At 32.7% G+C, this 19,739-nt stretch overlaps 2 protein-coding genes across 2 annotated transcripts in view; one reads left to right on the top strand and one right to left on the bottom strand.

Annotated features, from left to right (window-relative positions):
• LOC111049015 (OTU domain-containing protein 5) overlaps positions 1–2,895 on the bottom strand; it is a 28,253-nt gene extending 25,358 nt beyond the window's left edge. Inside the window, exon 1 of the mRNA XM_039441345.1 lies at positions 2,578–2,895. Within this exon, the coding sequence (XP_039297279.1) occupies positions 2,578–2,691 (114 nt within the window). The 5' untranslated portion in view covers positions 2,692–2,895. The remainder of the gene's footprint in view (positions 1–2,577) is intronic.
• A 7,582-nt stretch (positions 2,896–10,477) lies between these two features.
• The window catches only part of LOC111058895 (glutaryl-CoA dehydrogenase, mitochondrial), a 50,961-nt gene continuing 41,699 nt past the window's right edge, over positions 10,478–19,739 (top strand). Inside the window, exon 1 of the mRNA XM_039441344.1 lies at positions 10,478–10,699. Within this exon, the coding sequence (XP_039297278.1) occupies positions 10,633–10,699 (67 nt within the window). The 5' untranslated portion in view covers positions 10,478–10,632. The remainder of the gene's footprint in view (positions 10,700–19,739) is intronic.

Raw genomic sequence — 19,739 nt, 5'->3', positions numbered from 1 at the left:
CATTATGTTAGACAATTTGTGTTCAATTCAATAGAATTTCAAAGGACGCCAAAACATCGTATGTTCAATAAGTATCGAATTGTATGTAACTCAAGTTAGTCTGTATGTACAGCTTGTGAGCAAGTTAAGTTTTATCAAATTAACCATTGGGAATATACAATTACAAGTACTTTTCTGATTTAGATGCAATAATAAATTATTGTAGAATATACAAGTAACAGATGTTAAGTGCAAAGTAATAGATAAGTTGGTACTACCAGCTACCAGCTAGAATTGACTTCAAGAAACCACACGGGCCACTAATGAGGGTTATGAAGTATGCTATCAGAGGACAATAAAGTATGCTATTCGAGAAAACACTGGGAAAACTGACACCTTTCTTGGACATAATTATATGTGGCCGTAGGCTATCTCAAAGCCCCTCTGATACAAAATTTTTCCACCTCAGCTAAACCAGTGTACCAAATTTGAAATATATTTTCCATCAATTATTGAAAATAGTGAGGAAACACAGAAAACGAAATATTGAAGTCCTCTTATCGCAAAATTTCATTTCCAGACCCTAGGTATACCATTGTACCAAATTTGAACGTTTTCTGTCAATCTGATATTGAAAAAGCAAAAAAAAAAAAAAAACACTGATTTTGAGCGTATGTTTTCGCGTTATTTTAAAGCCCTTTCAATATAACATTTGAACACCTCAGATGAACCCGATAACCAAATTTGAATATTTTTTGAATTAGTTTCTGAAAGAGATGAGAAAACGCAGAAAAATACTGGAAAACAGCTAATTTTGGGAGAATCTTCGGTGTAATTAAGAAATTCTCTATGTCTTTACCCTAGCTGAGCTTCAGTACCAAATTTGAACATTTTCTCTAAATTAGTTCTTGAAAAATCTGAGAAAACGCAAAAAAGCTGGGAAACACTGTAAAAGGTCCTATATAGGGCGTATCTTTGGCATAATTTTGTACTCCTCTCAAGACAAAATTTCTAGACCCTAGCTGAACGTCTGTACCAAATCTGAACATTTTCTTTCCATTGGTTCTTGAAAAATGTGATAAAACGCAGGAAAAACGCTCAACACCAAAGATGTTGGGCGGAAAAGAGATTTCTTTGGAAATTTCTTCAAATCCGTTCTCAGTGTGCCTCCAGAAGGCCAACTGAGCATACAACATGCCAAATTTGAACGTATTTGGTCCAGTAGATTTTTAGTTCTGTTGATTATGAATGATTGAGTGAGTGAATGAATCAGTGCCATTTCGCTTTTATATAATATAGATAGATAGGTTCTGTTAATTTGGTAGAATTTGTACATCCCACTTTGGATGATCATTTATTATGATTCCTAAGAATTTGATGTTAGCGACTATTTTATAGTGGGACAATCACAATTGCCTAAGTTTGAATTTCACCTTGTATAGTTTCAAATCTTTATTATCGACAGGCTGCCCTATTTTATTCACTGAGAAGGTTATTGTTTATCTTCTTATTCATAATGTAACCGTTTTTTGTTTACGATTTACAACTAAGCATTCAGTTGATTCTACAGTTCACAATGAACACATTATCTCTTCATTACTAGTAACAAGCAAATAATAGAAACATAATACTCGTAGTTATGTAGTTAGTTTTATCTATATTTTAACATAAAATATTTTTATTTAGTCAATTCTTAATTTAAATATATTTGGTCACCTATGGTGTGATCTTCATTCCAAGATTTACCATAGTAAATAGCTGACATCCGCAAAGGATGTCATAGTTGAATTATTGAGAAGCCTTAAATTTGGAGATGCTGGCATATAGTATAAATAGGATGGGCGATAGCACAGTAGCCACCTTGCGGAAGACTAGACCTACATGCAGTCAATTATGTGATAGGCTACTAGAATGGTAGTGATTCTTGAAGACTGGATTCTATTACTCAGATAGGCTAGCTTTTAAATCCGGAACCATAGGCATAGGAAAGGACTCAATTTTGTGGAAAAAAGTATTATGAGATACTGTAACAAAAGCTTTACATATATCTAGAAATACAGCAATAGTTTTCATATTAGAATTGATTTTATCAGATAGAGGGGTATTGACACAGACAAGAACCTGTGGTATGGTGAAATATCTAGTGGTTAACCTTACCACTTGAGTCAGCTTACAAGAAATCAGAAAGACTTAGCAAAAATAGTAAATCATGAGCAAATATGAGTATTTTCTTTTATTAATATGGATTTTTGTGTTTGTGAGTGAAATATTCACAGACAAAGACCAATAATTATCAGAATCTAACCTAACACAATAACACATCCCGAACACAAATACCCACTTAAATCAAGTGATTTAGCATTATTATCTGACATAACAAGATTTGATCATTTCGTTTTCAACTTTTGCGAGTAAGTAGCAGCTGTAGCTTATAAATTCTTCTTCCAACCAATGCATATCATCACATCGTAATCTGTTAACACTTGAACAATTTCAAACAACCAATCAGAACATATTATTGATGCACTCGAGAATTATAAATAGTTAGACATTTATAAAGAGAACGATTCTAATTCATAAGAAACTCTAGTCCCTTACCTGGTTTGGTAATGAACCCATACCATGAGGGTGAGCACCTCCATGATGAGTTGGAGCATCTGTAGTTTCTTCAGATTTTTCCTGCAACGATTTCTTCCTCGATAAAATTGTCATTATATACAGTTTATTGAAATAATAGCATCGCACTACAAAACACAAGATAATTATAACTCTATTGTTCTATGTGGTAAAATCAAAATTTTTCAATTGAAAAGGATATGTTTACTACTAGTAACTAGTAGACAATACACATCTAATATTCTAAACTGTGAATTTGTGAATGCTGAAGACAGTGAATGTTATCGACTGATTTCAGTCGCAAACAGCTGTTGTAGGTTCTGAGAACGGAAAATCAAAATTTCCTATCCCCGAAAATCATAGAATAACGTAGAGCCAGACTGTGTGAATATAAACATAACCTTAAAGGTAATGAAACCTGGAAGGTGCTAAGATAATGTGAGGAGATTGAGTTTTTGCTCTAAAATTAAAATATTCTGGCATTATTCAATATGCTTCAAAAATTATTGGAGAGCGGAAAGCTTGCATGTCGGAATATGTTTGTGTTTTATAGTTTGTCTAATTGTCTCCATATGATTTTTGGGGATGCGATATTTTTCTCAACCTGAAGATGCAGAGAGCCCCTGCACAGGAATAATATTGTAATAAATTATTAATGGACATGGAAAATTGAAAAAAGATTCTCAATGAATACATTTTCTTATTCTCATGATATCTGACATATTAGTATATATTTATATCTAAGAATGATCTCAAAAGTTGATTATTGAATTCTTGAAATTCGTACCTCACGTGCCATATTTATGCTGTTGATAAGAATAAAAAATTCAACGTTTCAAATTTTTCAACTTGAATTCCAACTTTATTAACATATATTAATAACTTAGCCTATCTTTGTAATTTCTATCAAAGAATGTGAGGGAAGTTTTAAATTCCCAACTCACAAGGACGGCTTTCTCACTGGCATGTTCAATGTGGAACTGCTCCATCTACTGAGCATAGGAAGTATCTGATTGAGTTGGAGCAGTTCGTTACCTGCTACTCGGAAAAATAGCTGTTAATTATTTCATTTAATTTTAAACTAATTTTCAATTTTCATTTTTTTATTTTCAATTCTTAATTTTTAATTTTTGATTTTTAATTTTAAATGTTCAATTTTCAATTTTTAATTTTTAATTTTTATTTTTAATTTTTAATTTTTAATTTTTAATTTTTAATTTTTAATTTTTAATTTTTATTTTTAATTTTTAATTTTTAATTTTTAATTTTTAATTTTTAATTTTTAATTTTCAATTTTCAATTACCAGTTCTATAACTGGTCTAAGCTCACAACTGGTATGGAGTGGTTTTGATTCAAGATTCAAGATTTCTTTATTGCAGAAAACATTTATACAAATGCATAGCATCGTCATAGATTAAACATGGTAAATAAAAGTATTTAGGCTACATTCAAAGAAATAAAAATACAAACACAAGCATACAAACATCAAACAAAATACCCTCAAATTAGAAACTTCTCTTTTCTATATGGACATATTTCTATTAACATCTTTTTCATGGCTCTTTTAAAATTACCAACTTCTAGCTCTTTTAAATGTGCAGGAAGCTTATTATAAGCTCTTATACCGAACTCCTTAAAACAGTTCAATGTATTTGCATAATTGCACTGGTTCACTCTAAGCGATTCAGAATTTCTAGTGTAATGGTTGTGAACGTTGCTATTTACAGAGATACTTGCTAAATTAATTTTTACATACATAAGACATTCAAGAATGTAAATAGCTGGTACTGTCAAAATCTTGAATTTTTTAAATAAATCTACACAGTGAAAACGGCTATTCACATTAGCAATGACCCTTACTGCTCGTTTCTGTAACACAAATAGTTTATTTACATTCGTATCATTACCCCAGGCAACAACACCATAATACAAATGGGAATGAAGATAAGCAAAATACACTGAAATTAAAACACTCTTATCAACAATGAACTTTAATCTATTTAACATAAAAATTCCCTTCGACAGTTTGCCACATAATATTTTGATGTGTAAGCCCCATTTTAAATTGCTTTGAACTGTAATACCGAGAAACTTTGCATTGTCAGGTTGCAATCTAAATCCAAATTCCAAAAGTTGAGTTTTGTCCTTATTAAGACACAATGAATTAGAAGCTGTCCAATCTTCAATTATTTCATTAACCGTATGTAAGCTACCAGAAAGACCATTATTTTTTATTTGAACAGCTAAATCATCAGCAAACATAAATGGTTTTACATGCTTTTATGAGTGGCAGAACCGGACATCTTATAGAGGTCGTACATAAGTAAACATTGCTCCTTAATATTTTTAATCTCCTCAGTGTACCAAAATAATTTTACTGGAGGACATCTGCCACTTTCAACACATCTGATGGGAAGAGCTGCATCAGCAATACAAAGAAATTTATTGAGAAAGTGGGAAAATTTATCCTCAAAACTATTGATTGCATAAATATCTAACCAATTAGTTCTTGCAATTATTGATTGAAATTTAACAATATTAGTGTAATTAAGTGGTCTGATAATTCTTCTAGACTTATTATTACCTATTAAATATTTTGAAGCTGTAGGATCAGTCACATCAAGTTGGCAGCTAAGCACTAGAGCAAAATGATCCGAGACAATCATCGGCTCAACCTCTGCTGAGATAATTCTTTCAAAATGAATTGATGTAGCAATATTGTCAATACACGTCCCCTCACAATGAGTAGATTCACCTGGTCTAGTAACTTCATTGATTGTTAAATTGAGATTGAAACTTGACAGCAAATTTTTTAAGACCATACTGTAGTTAGAATCTATCATCAAATTTACATTGAAATCCCCACAGAGGATAATGCTAGCATTAGTACTATTATTGCTATTTAAAACATCAAGCATGCCAAGAAGCGTTTCTATGAAAGCCTCAAAATTACTCGCTAAAGGAACACGGTAAATTTCAATGCAAATAACATTATATTGCTCAATCAACACAGCTGAAATCTCACAAACCCTTTCAACGGATAATTCAACCAAATATGGAATTTCAACTGCAATTAAGGATGACTTAACACAGATCAAAGATCCACCTCTTTGCCCTGTAGGCCTGCAATATGCGCTGATGCATGTATAGCCACTAATTTCAATCTCAGTCAGATCATTTGAATCCAACCAATGTTCAGAAACACATAATATGTCTTCATCAAATTTGCAGTTGAAACTTGTGAGTTCATCCAATTTATTTATCAAACCTTGAACATTCCAATGAGCAACAACTAAATTAGATGATTGATCGTTACTAAGTAGACTATTACAATTATCGAAAGAATCACAAATTCGCTTTACACCAATAAGATTATTAATATTATATCGATTTTCAATAGGAACAACATTATCAATTACCAAATTTGAGCTAGAAGTTATGTGGTCTAAACTAAAAAAGAACTATAAAGTGGAATAGCAGGAGTAGATTCTGTAATCATGAAATTACTTTGTACGCACTTTACAATACAATCGCTGATAATCTTTTTGCCAAACTTATTAAGATGAAGTCCATGCGTTGTATGGAATCTCCTTCCCAAATGACTTATATCCACAAACTTACAATTAGGAAACAAATCGCATATTTTTTTCATAGATATATTAGTGTCTTTGATGAGTTTGTTCACACACGACCAGTCCGCCAAATCAAAGCGATGTGGAATCGAGAAAATGATGACATTGGTTCCATAGAGGGCTGGCAGACACTGTCGTAAAGCTGTCAGGACTTCATTTGCCTCATTTCTGCTGATGTCATTAGAACCACCCTGAATCACCAGAACATCCTTCCTGCCGAAATCCGCCAATCTATCCGGCACAACATTACGAAACCTGGCTCCTGGCTTCACAAACGAGTTGAAATTGATGTTGCTCTTCCTCCTGAACTGACTTCCGACATCTCTACCCTGGCTGTCGGCGTAGTGGTGCACTGTGAGATTAGGAGATGCTGGGACGGACACGGATTCACAATCGTCTGCAACCGCAGCATCACTATCAAAATTTGAATTTGAACATCTTGATCGACTTGGTTCAAATCCTGATTGCTTGAAAACATTATTCTTAGATTTGGAACTCAAGAAGCTCTTATTTTTATTACTCAATTTAACAGCGCTACTTCTTAAAAAACTGTTCTCATTCCTTAAAGTGTTGTTGTCCGCTTCCAAGGTTTCAATAGTCACAGACATCGCTCTCATCTGATCTCCAACTTCTTTATTCTCAGTCAAATGATTTGTGACAGAAAGTCTCTCACAGTCAATTTTTAGTAGATCAATGATTGCATCCTTGTCATGAACTTCTTTATTTAATAAAAGCAGATTCATTTTCAACTCTTCATTTTCCACTCTCAGAGATTTGATTTCGCCCTCCGCTACCTCTTCACAATGCAAAGAATCCTCAAAATCAATTCGTCTCTTATTTTTCTCTGACTCCAAAGAACTCACTAAAAATGTATTCTCTTCAGCCAAATTACTTATATAATTTTGTAAATCATTATTAACCTTGATAGAAGCATCATATCTGTTCAGTAATGATGTGATTTCTGGAACTAAGTCAATGATCGCATCACTAGAGTACTTGCTACAGATCACAGAAAGTATTCCGTGAATAGTCACAGCAACGTCAGCAACTTCCTTGTGAATTGATCATTTTTTATATTATTGAGGTTCTGTTGTGCTGAAGAATTAGCTCTATCAATCTCACCTCGGGTTCTAGTCATTTTTGATCTCTTCGACTGAGTGAAAATTATGTACAGGAAAGAAATAGAGAGATATTAGAAGTGCCAAGAGAGCTGTCAAGGCAGGAATAAGAATAGGGTAGGTAGCTCATGGAAAAAAGAAATAGATTGAGAAATGGGATATCAGTAGTGTTAGAATGATTAAAACTCAATTAAGAATGCATAATACAGAACATCAGTCACCGCAAATTTGAATCAACCGCCAAGTAAATAAGAGTCAAAACAAGAGAGAAAAGATAAAACAGAAAATCAACACTGCCTATGTTATCTCTATAGATAAGCGCTGAGTGATCAGGGTCATTCGATCAAACCGTTCAGTAGTTGTACCGTTGCCGTGACAACAGTGTCAGTGTACGCACAGCTGATTTAGATTCCCGCTCAAAAACAAATGAATTGAAACGTGCACAGTACGTAGGCAGCAGTTGACAAATTCATAGACAACACTCAACAGACGTGTCTTGAGTTGATGAGTAGATAATAAAAATGCAGCTATTCTCACCGTGCAGAAACGGTAAACAGTTTTAGGTTACAAACACAAATTAGAACTTCCAAGTCACAAAACAGGTAATTTTCACCAATATATTAATTTCAAAAATTCACCAACTCACAAACTACCTCATACGATTAACGAATGCTGGAAATTCAATTTAAAAATACTGATAAAAGCAAATTAATTACGGAACAAACTCAGACAGTTTTTACTAGGCAGAACAGTACTGCCAACCCTCCAGGTGCTCCAGGTCTTCAAGGACACATGCCATATAAGCAGGCCGCCATAGGCCAAATACGTAAATGTGTAGGACCCTTAAGGTCCTTTCTTCAAGATATTCTCAAAGACTATAATAGGGACTCTTAGTAAGGAAGCTTTTAAGTTCACTTTTAAACTGAGGAGCATTGTCCAATGTTTCTCATTCATTTGGTGTATTTAGACCTTAGAACAGAGATATTTAGGTCCATATTGAGCCAGTCTAGATTGGACTGCCAACACATGAGTATCGTCCCTCTGTTAGTGTTGTAGTGGTGATGATGCTGGCTTCTTAGAAAAATGTTTGGTTTTCTTCTCACCATGCCTCCAAGATGAAAAGTGCAGGCAGTGTAAGGATACCCGACTCCACAAACAAGGGTCTACAGTGCTCCAGGTAGGGTTTCTTGAAGATAGTTCTTATAATTCTCTTTTGAAGTAGTAGTAGTAGTCCTCATATGTGGACTGTTACCTCAGAAAACAATACCATAGTTTATAATACTATGAAAGCAGCCATAGTAAAATTTTATGAGAACTTATTTTTTCTGAGTAGTGGTTGGAGTCGACGCATCATGTAGCAAATGGCTGTTAATCTTGTTGATAAATATTCAATGTGTTGATGCCAGTCTAGGTTATCTAGCAGGATTGCTCCTGTTTGCTCTTGTTCAAGGTCCATAAATTATACCTGTTCGAGGTTTTTTGTAGACCTTGCTCCTGTCCCCCTCTAGAACAAAATAATTGACCGATCGAAGCTGAGGTCTTAGTTTCGGCTTTTGTCTGTTTGTTTGTACTGCAGTTACAGTCGCAGTTATTGTCCGATTTGGATGAAATTTGGTATGCAAGTTCTTTTAAACAAGGCGCAGAAACGTATGTGTAAAGATTTTGGGTAAGACCTCTGGTTTTTTTGTAATATTTAAAAAACTGTAAAATAACTTCAAAAGTTACTCTTTCATATCTTTGAAGATACAGCAATTCATCTTCCTACTTTTTCGCAAACGTTATAAGGGAATGGTGACCAAGACGGTTAGAGCGTAGTTTGATACACTGTGGGACCCATGTTCAAATCTCGTTCCGACCAGATTTTTTTGCAGACGATACTAATATTGTTTTATCTTATTCTAATGATATATCATTATAAAATTATTATTAATGCTATATAGAATAATAATATTGAATTATCTTATCATTCTTGAATTGATTAATCAAATTAATTGGATAAATTATTTTAAAAAAATCTTTAATATCAATACATAAATAATTATTATTATCTATGTTACAGATAACTCAACTATTTTAGTTGTGGACAATTTTTATAATCATGAAAATGAATCAACTAATAAATCAACAACTATTTTAGTTGTAGACAATATTTAACATCATAAACATTTCTTTAATCACCAACTTCTTTTATTCATAACTATCAAATATTATTTAAGTTATTTTTTAACTGAATTTTCAGTTTATCAGGTACAATAATCATTGTATTGTATGCATTTTTTGTGCATTTTTGTGTCGCTCTACCGTGTCAAGTCTTTGTTTTCCTTTTGGTATGAGATCAGAAACCGATTTGTGAGCATTAACATTCTGCATAGGCATAACAAGCCATAACATTGAATCCACTTCTCATAAAAAACATTAGCAACCTAATGTCATTGTCACCAACAAACCCATCTTATTTAGAATCATTTTCCATCTCAATCGTCTGTGAGACGATTCATCATCTAAATTGCCTACTGCATATTCCATTTTCCGTCAGTTGACCGATTTCTTATAATTAATTATTAGAAAAGTTGTAATTTATGTTAATATTGTAAATATGGAGACGATATAGAGGATGAGTCCTTGATAAGCCCCATGTCCCTGGAAACAGTGTCTCTATAGTGAGGTCCACGTTATAATGGAAGTGTATAAAGATAGAAAAATAGCAATGTCGATTCTCTGAATTAATTAATTATATTTCTACACTGTCGAAAACATAATTGGCATCGTTTTGGACCTAGAAATGGATAGTACCACCAGCTTTGTCGAATGATAGACAAGGATGGCAAAATCAAAGTTGATCAAATACTGTCATTATAACGTGGACCTCACTATAGCACTTTCAATGGAGAAAATAATAGATGACATGGCTAAATCTTCACAATAATATATTGTACTTACTGGCCGCTCTCATTAGATTGAGAGTTATATTCATTAGCGAGGTATACTGTTCGCAGAACTACTAGTAATAATATTATATACAACCATTTTACGATGAAAGTTGAATCTTGCCGGCACGCAATCAGCTGATCGATACTCAGTCAGTGTTGTCGGGAACACAGAACACTTTCGAATAACTGTGACCGTTGCCAGTCGGTACTCTGTATGTTAGACAATGATGATGAATTACTGATATGGGATGTGGGTGATAAGAACCAAGGTTATGTTCTTGTCGTTGATAAACATGTTACATAAAACATAAGTGTGTTATCTTAATTCTTATGTACGTGCCCCTATACTGTGCATCATGTCTTTTTTATTGAAATTTAACAAATTTGTTAGTATTCGTTGCTACTCATCAGCGGCTCTAGCAAGTAAGTAATTTTATAGGTAACTTTGATAATACTTTCTTGTTACCGACGAGTCGCTTACGCCCCTCTCGGGAGCATCCCAGAACCCGGAATTGAAGTGACCTAAAACACTTGGGGGATGATGACATGACCAAACACCTAAAACCCCCCCACCCCCACAAACCACTCACTAACTACACTTTAAAATGTAATTTTCAAGTTAAAATGACCAATGGTCGAAACAAGTCGTTAAAATATTTTTAAGTTTTTAATAAAAGGGTACTAAAAGTTTTTATATTGCTTTTTTGGAACTATTGCTTAAATTATTCATCTATTTTATTTGTATTTATTTATTTATTGATTCTTGATATGAATCTGATTAATTACTGTTGAATTCATAATTCAAAAAGGGTTGAAGATGGATGAGATACAACAACCAAGCTTCTGTAAGAATAAATTCTCCAAAATTTGAACTCAAATCAAATCAAAGTTTATTCATCAAAAACAATGACATTACAAATTAGAATATTATAACATTTAATACAATTAAAACAATGAAGTTTTATGCATTGAATAATTTATTAATAGGCATAGATAATTCAATGAATAAATATAAACCCCACTATAAATTACATGTGCTGGGGTATAAGTTATTAGTTGCTTGTTGCGTGTTAATTACTATTTACAAAATTCATTCAGTGATATAGGATTAAAGTTTTTTTATATTGAAATTAGTAAAAATTTTTAATACATACAAAAATGAAATTAGTAGATAAATATTAATGTTCTATTAAGGATAATAATATTAGAAAGTTAATTAAAAAAATGGAAAACTAGTAAAGGAAAAGAATGAAGAATAAATAGTTTCAATATTTACAGTCCAACTAAATTTTCTACTCCAATATCAACTAACCAGGAAAATAAACTTTTCTTGAACTTGTTTATTGAATTCTTCCCTAATGTTACTTGGTATTGAATTGTAAATGAATGCTTTAATTGGGTTAACCTTTTAAATGCAGATTTTATCCAAGTTGAAGGCTAATTTACAGGAAATCCGAGAGGAGACATTTTTCCACAACCTCTCTTCATTTTGACTTTTACAACAATATTATTTAGCCAAAAAATGTTAATGATTTGAATTTTTCGAGCATAATCATAAGTTTTCCAATGCATGTGTAAATTTGATGAAGTTTCAGAAAACGAAATTTGAAATTTTTGGGTAGAATTTTCTCCTCTTTTCAATGACTCACAGACAGTTCCGATGAACGACTCCATGTCATGACCTCGTCATTCAGTCACATCCAATTAGAAGAGAATTGAAATGATTCTTTTTTATAGTTTTACTGTTAATAATTAACACCCTCTAGGCCTATATAGTGACTGAAACAAGAATAAAATTGTTGAATCATAAAATACAAATCAATCTTCTACAAGCTTAGTTGTCTCAAGTTCTTCTTCAACTTTTTTGTTGAATTCATAGCTTTAATGGTGAGAATATGGAGAGAATTTACGTCTATTTTGTGGTTAAGTAGGAGAGTTGACATTATACTATACTGTTCAATTCTTGTCCAAGTCATTTTATTCTAGGAGACGAACTGGAAGACCAAGTTGCATGACATGTCTATAGACTATCTCTAAATGGTCCATAGTATAAAGACATAGTAGTCTATAAGTCGTATATTAGACAGGTATGGGTGTCTCACTTCAGTACTGATTTGGGGGGGGGACAAATAATTTTCCATAAGAATTTCGGACGTTTAATGAAGTCTCCCATTTCTACTGGGAGTCCATTACCATTGAATAAAGATACTGCTTGAGATAATATTAAATTTTATTTGTCTCCGCCATTATCCTATATAGATACCCATCTAGATATAATACCCTAATAGATACCATGATTAAATTTTGCTCACACCGCATGGAACTTGGAAAAAAAATATCATGAATTATCTGAATACCAAGGATAAGCTCCCCTCAACAGTTCTGCTTGAGACAGCATCAATAAAGGAGTTGAATACGACTTCAAAAACAATCTACAGTAGTAAAATCAAAAACTAGTGAGTAAATTTCACTCACGGTTACCCTTACCCGTACATTTATCTAGTAATATTTACTCATTGGTAACCATTAATCGCTTTTTCATTAACTAATCCTACTATTACCAAACTGTTAAGAGTTGTTTTTAAGTATAATTATCAGTTTTTCCATCTAGTTTCCATCACCGTTGACAAAAGTCATCACAAAAATGGTTTTTGGAATATCCTTACATTGAATTTGATTTTTTATACTTAAGTGCAAATTTCATAGCATTGGTATAGAATTTATATTCAATAAATGATAGATTCAGAATCTTAAATCAGCAATACCTTTGAGATATATGGAAGGAGTTTTTAAAAAGGAGATTGTAAATGCTCAAACTGAAGACTTAGCTCCAATTTGTGGTTCCATAAATTTATCCTGTAGTGTAAGTAAGTGTTTTTTTGTTGATTTAGTTTTTCAATTTTCATTTTTATATTATACAATGAAATGAAACCGTCTTTTCACTCTGTGGTTGACGTTATTTCTCTTTTCATTGTTACAGAGACATGAAAATGATCATTTTACCGCTAAATGTCAAAATTTCATATTTGAATCATTCTATTTCTCTTTACTAGTTTATCATAGGTATGTTTGTTTTTCTTATTCTCAAATGGAAGAATTTCATTTGTGACAATTCATTTAATTTTAGGAGAAAACTAATCAGGTGAGTAAAATTTAATAATGGTTACCATTCTACAGGGTGTTTCAGAAGTAGTGTCGAGAATTTTAGGGTATTGTACCTGGATGCTAGGAGACTACAAATGTCATATTTGAAGTGCCCAAAACTCAGCGGTTATCCTTATAGCTGCCATTTTGTTTTTTTCACTTAAAAATTTTTATCTCAAGAACGAAATGTTGTATTGATCTGAAATTTGGCATGAATATTTATGCTATAAAGACTCAACTATAAAAAATAAAAAAAAAATTTCGTTGAAATTTTTCGAAATGGCGGCCATTTTAAATTTTTGATGGCGAATATCTCGAAAACCGTCCATTTTACAGAAAATTTACAAGAGACAAAAAAGTTAGCAAATTTTTTCACAATTCCAATGATACCTAATTTATTAAGATTGGTCGAAGAATAACAGAGAAATTAATTTTTTTCGTACTGCATGCATGACCACTTTTCACCATTTAAAGATCAATATTAATTTTTTAATTCCAGATGTATTTAAGATGAAGCTTTGAAACTCGGTATGGCTCCATATGGGCAAACAGATGATTTTACAATGGTTTTCAGATGATAATGTTTGTCTTGTAAAAGTATTGTTGTTTCATTAAAAGTAAAGAACCAGATGTAGTGCTTCCTATTTCTTAGTCTCACGTTTCCTAGGTCTTATTTCTATCTTAAATTTCCAGTTTCAATATTTTCTTACGTTGCTTCTACACAAATATTTAATTATTGTAATGGAATTTAGTTTGCTGGAGTACACCGATATTCACTTCATGTATGGAGCAGCTCTTGGCAATGCGACCGAAGCAAGAAGAATGTATGCAGCTGCATTTCCAAACCGCCGTCTCCCTTCCGACAAGGTGTTCACAAGAACTCACAATCGGCTGAGAGAAGTTGGTTCATTTGAACGGAACAGGGTAATTGCTGGTAGGCCTCGAGCAGTTCGAAATGTTGCTTTTGAAGAGGAAGTATTGCAGAAATTCGATTTCAATCCTAGAACGAGTACGAGAGCAGTTGCAAAGCAAATCAATTCAAGTGCTTCTTCTGTGTGGCGTGTACTAAACAAGGAAAGACTTCACCCCTTCCGCTTTCAAAAAGTTCACTCATTGGTTGAACGCGACTATGAGCCAAGAGTAAACTGTGCCCGTTGGTTTCTTCAGCAAGACATTATCCAACCAAATTTTCTAGAAAATGTGTTATTTACCGATGAGTCCAGCTTTACAAGAGAAGGAATCTTCAACTCTCGCAACAGTCATGTCTGGGCCTTAGACAATCCTCATGAGGTCAAAGTGCGTGGTTATCAGCATAGATTTTCGCTGAATGTTTGGACGGGTATCTTAGGTAATCGCGTGATTGGACCATACATTCTTCCTAATCGTCTGAATTCTCCCACGTACATTACTTTTTTAAGAGACATACTACCAGAACTTTTGGAAGATGTGCCTCTTGCAAACAGATATAATATTTGGTTTCAACATGATGGTGCCCCTGCTCATTTCGGAAATGTTGTTACGGACTTTCTGAACATGACCTATCGTCAGCGGTGGATTGGGCGGGGTGGACCAGTACCGTGGCCCGCACGTTCACCTGACCTCAACCCTTTAGATTTTTTTTTCTGGGGCCATATTAAAGACCTTGTTTACAGCACGCCAGTAGAAAACGAAGAAGACCTTGTGGCAAGAGTGGTTGCTGCAGCAGGTGCCATTCAAGATGATGAAAATGCTTTTATAGCAGTTCGACGGTCCATGATTGAAAGGTGCAGACTGTGTAATCAAGTTGAAGGACGGCATTTTGAGCAATTGCTGCATTAGTATCAGTGAACCGATTTGAGTGAAATTAATATTTTTCAATGTAAAATAAAATTTGGAGGAAAGTTATTCTTGTATATTTCTGTAATAAGAACGGTTTTCATGAAATTATAAAAAAAATTAATATTTTTCTTTTGTCTACTAACTTTTATGTCTCTTGTAAATTTTCTGTAAAATGGACGGTTTTCGAGATATTCGCCATCAAAAATTTAAAATGGCCACCATTTTGAAAAATTTCAACGAAAAATTTTTTTTTATTTTTTATAGTTGAGTCTTTATAGCATAAATATTCATGCCAAATTTCAGATCAATACAACATTTCGTTCTTGAGATAAAAATTTTTAAGTGAAAAAAACAAAATGGCAGCTATAAGGATAACCGCTGAGTTTTGGACACTTCAAATATGACATTTGTAGTCTCCTAGCATCCAGGTACAATACCCTAAAATTCTCGACACTACTTCTGAAACACCCTGTATAAGCGCCTAATTTGGAAGGTTACTTTTCTTGGGTTATAGACCTGCAATAATTGGTCTTGCAACCGTCCCGTAGACAAGGATTGGTCTATAGACATGTCTCATAGACAACCTGAGACAATACTGGAACTAAGATCGTGCAAAAAAGCTCCTAGTGTGTACTTGTCTCCAGGAAAGTTTTTTCAAGAATAGCTAAAACGTTTTCAATGGCTACCAACTGTTTTCCTAGTGTAATACGAAACTTATTTCTAATAATGGGTACCAACTGGGTTCCTAGTGAAATACAGAACTTTACCCTGATTATGGGTACCAACTGGTAGGAAACCAGTTGTTACCCATTATTAGGGATAAGTTTCGTATTACACTAGGAAATCAGTTGCTACCCATTATTAGAGATAAGTTTTATATTACACTAGGAAACCAGTTGGTACCCATTATTAGGGGTAAGTTTCGTATTACACTAGGAAAACAGTTGGGACCCATTATCAGGGATAAGTTCTGTATTACACTACGAAACCAATTGGTACTTATTATTAGAAATAAGTTTCGTATTACACTAGGAAAACAGTTGGTACCCATTATTAGGGATAAGTTTCATATTACACTAGGAAGCCAGTTGGTACCCATTATTAGGGGTAAGTTTTGTATTACACTAGGAAACCAGTTGGTACCCATAATCAGGGAAAAGTTCCATATTTCACTAGGAACCCAGTTGGTACCCATTATTAGAAATAAGTTTCGTATTACACTAGGAAAACAGTTGGTACCTATTATTAGGGATAAGTTTTGTATTACACTAGGAAACCAGTTGGTACCCATTATTAGGGATAAGTTTTGTATAACACTAGAAAACCAGTTGGTACTGTAATATTACATTTTTTCTCGATTGGAATCGAATCTTCAATTCGAGATCTATAAAACTTTATAGTAAATATCAGAGTCATCAATATACGGACAACTTTTTGACTGAGAATTTATCGTAAATGATTGTGTTGCATGTTCAATGGTATCACTGAAAAAACAAACTCTGTAAACAGAGTTAACAAAATTAACAGATAATATAGAGATGATATATAAAATTTAAAATAACAGTTTCAAAATAAAGTTTTATTGAGAACAAATATAAAATGTGAATTCTAAACTTGTAATTTATAATTTTTTTTGGTGACGTGTCCGTAACGTCGACACTGGTTTGAGGTGTCTACAAAGCTTTGCTCTGTTCCTTGTAGCTAGGCTTCCTTTTTCTCTCTGAAAAATATGGCTGGCTATGTGTGTTGTAATTTGGTGCTCTTTGAATATTTTTCTGTTTAAGTGAATTATTAATGTTTTAAATTGAGTTTTGAACAGTTTATAGTGTTCTATTTTGTCTATAATTTGTTTCTTGTGTATACAAGCCTATAGCCATTGTTTTTCAACTATATAAACTGGATAAGTATTTAGCTTGTAGTGACTTTAGATGCTTAAACGTGTAAGATATTGTTCTTTGTGTATTTGTGTAGTATATTGCCAAAATTCTTCTGAAGATTATAAGTTCATTTGCTCTGAAAACTGGATTTCTCATTCATAGGCGATAGATCCATTCATAGTTTACCAAGAATCTATTACGTTGGAGCCGATAACCTTCCTTAGGTTAATAGGTGTGAAATGCTATCCAACCGATTTAGGAGAAATTGGTAGCACGGCAAATGGTACGCCCTGGTGTGGGACTCAAACTACAAAATATATCCCTGGTTGTAAAAAATTATTGGTAGGATAGATATCTTGATGAATTATGAATGGGAGATGCTGCTGAGTGGGAAATCGGTTCGAGAAAGTTCAGGTTCTAATGAGTAAATATTTTTTACGCAGTAGCAAGATGGAGAACAATAAAAATAATGAAGTTTTATCCAGTGAAAACATTCAAAACTTAGATGAAGAATCACAAGATTTAGACCTAACCTTAAACAATGACTCAGACGATAGTGTAGCTGTAAGTGAAAACGTTTCAAATGTAACAAGTCATGAGAAAGTAGTAGAAATATCAAATGAAACAAGTATGGTAGGAGCTAAAAATGATATAAATCTTATAGCATTCCTAACACAAAGATTTGATAATTTTAAACAAGAGCAAAATGCTAGGTTTGATGAGCAAAATGCTAGGTTTGATGATATGAAGCAAGAATTTGCTAGCATTAGACTAGAGCAGGTTAGTATAAACCTTCTATTGAAAGATGCACATGAAACATTGAGTGATAATCATGAAGATGAAAACAAATTGAAGCATGATAATAGTAGTGTTAAGATACAAGATCAACTCATTCAAGTTTCTGACAATGTAGGCCTAGTTACTGTTGTTGAAAAAGTCAACCCTAATGAGATAGTAGAATTGAGTAAAGAAGTAGGTAGGGAGTTGTCTTCACTGAAAGTCAACTATCATGAAAGTAATATTGCTACATTGAAGGTTAGGAAAACTATAAACAAAGTGAATGTTTACATGAGACAGGTTTCTGTAGAGGTTAGGAACAATGTAAACAAAATGAATCTTGCTTTGAATCAAGTTGATGAATTCAACTTTCAACTGAAAATTGAAAAGGTGTATGCAAAGCATTATTTAGTGAACATGACTGGTTTTTGTAAGCAAAATGGCTTTGTTAAAACAAATGAACCCATGAATAAAATCATGTTCTTGAAGAAAACAAAGCACAAAGTTTCCATTGATGTGTTAGTATTCAAAGGTTGTTTCAAGTTGCTTATTTACAAGATGATGACAGTGAATCACATGATGAAAGGGTATTCCCCAGCACACAATGATTAGGAATCCTGTGTTATGCCGGGATTCAGAATAGCATAATCGCTACGCAGTGTATGGTAAGAGTCCATAATTGTGTCTTTTTTCTTTCCTGTAGCCTATTTTTCTTGGCCCTTAATCTTTTCAAATTTCGATTCTTTCCTGTCTTTGTGTAATGTTCAGTAAAATTCTTCTATGATGCATATCTTAACCAATCTTGTCCATAGTCATTTAAATTTGTATTCTTCTGAAATAATTTTGGAAGTTAAAATAGTAGCTTATTTTCCTAATCTTTAAATTGTTGATAAACTTAACTTTTCTAAAATCTATCCATTGTAGTGTAAATAATTGTTTGCTTGCGGTATATTTTTTCATCATGTATTACATATTTTAATCATGTCTTTTTTTCTTTGTCAGGTATCATATTAGGTAATTAGGTTTTTCAGAGCAAATTATGTCCCATTTCCTCATTTTCAGTATATTTTATTAAATATACTTCCTTATGAAAGTTCAGTACTGACATGTAGGATAGGCTCTAATTAATCTTTCTCTTCTTTGTATTATTTAGGAAATTTATTTACCCAGTTTTCTTTTTCTCTTGTTTGTATTTTTTAGGGAACTTATTTACCCATTATCCATCTTGATCATCTTTGTATTGTAATATTGAAATGTTTGTATTTATTATACAGTCTTCAAATTATGAAATTATTTAAAAAATAAATGGTTCAAATTAGAACATGCTGAAATCTATTCTTATGTATAAATTCTTTTGTTATAATAAATAAACTTTAAAATTTGAAAGTATTAATGAATTGTGTAGCCATATATATGAGATGTATTAATGAAAGTTAACTTGAATAATGTTTTCATTGAATAAAAACATTAATTGAAATGAGTTAAAGGTAAAATTTCTCTAAAGTTTTTGTAATTGATGTCTTTTTCTAAATTTTAAAACTGTCTGTTATATAAATTTTGATATGATTGATTATCGTTTGAAATGGATGCTGGAGTGTATGTAGAATTTTAATGGGGTTTGCTGATTAGAATTTTGCTGGTATGTGATTGTTTTTTGAGATGGAAACCCATTATTGCCTAAAGAAGGAATAACAGAGGTTATGACTTAGAGAGGCAGTAATGAGATAATATTTTTTGTGTTGATTAATAATGTTGATTGCCATAGATGCAAAATAATGATTAATAATGTTGATTGCCATAGATGCTGTTTACTTATGAATATTGATTGCCTTTGAAGCAAAATATTA

This window comes from Nilaparvata lugens, chromosome X (genome assembly GCF_014356525.2).
Source record: "Nilaparvata lugens isolate BPH chromosome X, ASM1435652v1, whole genome shotgun sequence".
Classification (NCBI taxonomy): domain Eukaryota; kingdom Metazoa; phylum Arthropoda; class Insecta; order Hemiptera; family Delphacidae; genus Nilaparvata; species Nilaparvata lugens.
This window is presented reverse-complemented; position numbering and strand designations above follow the sequence as displayed.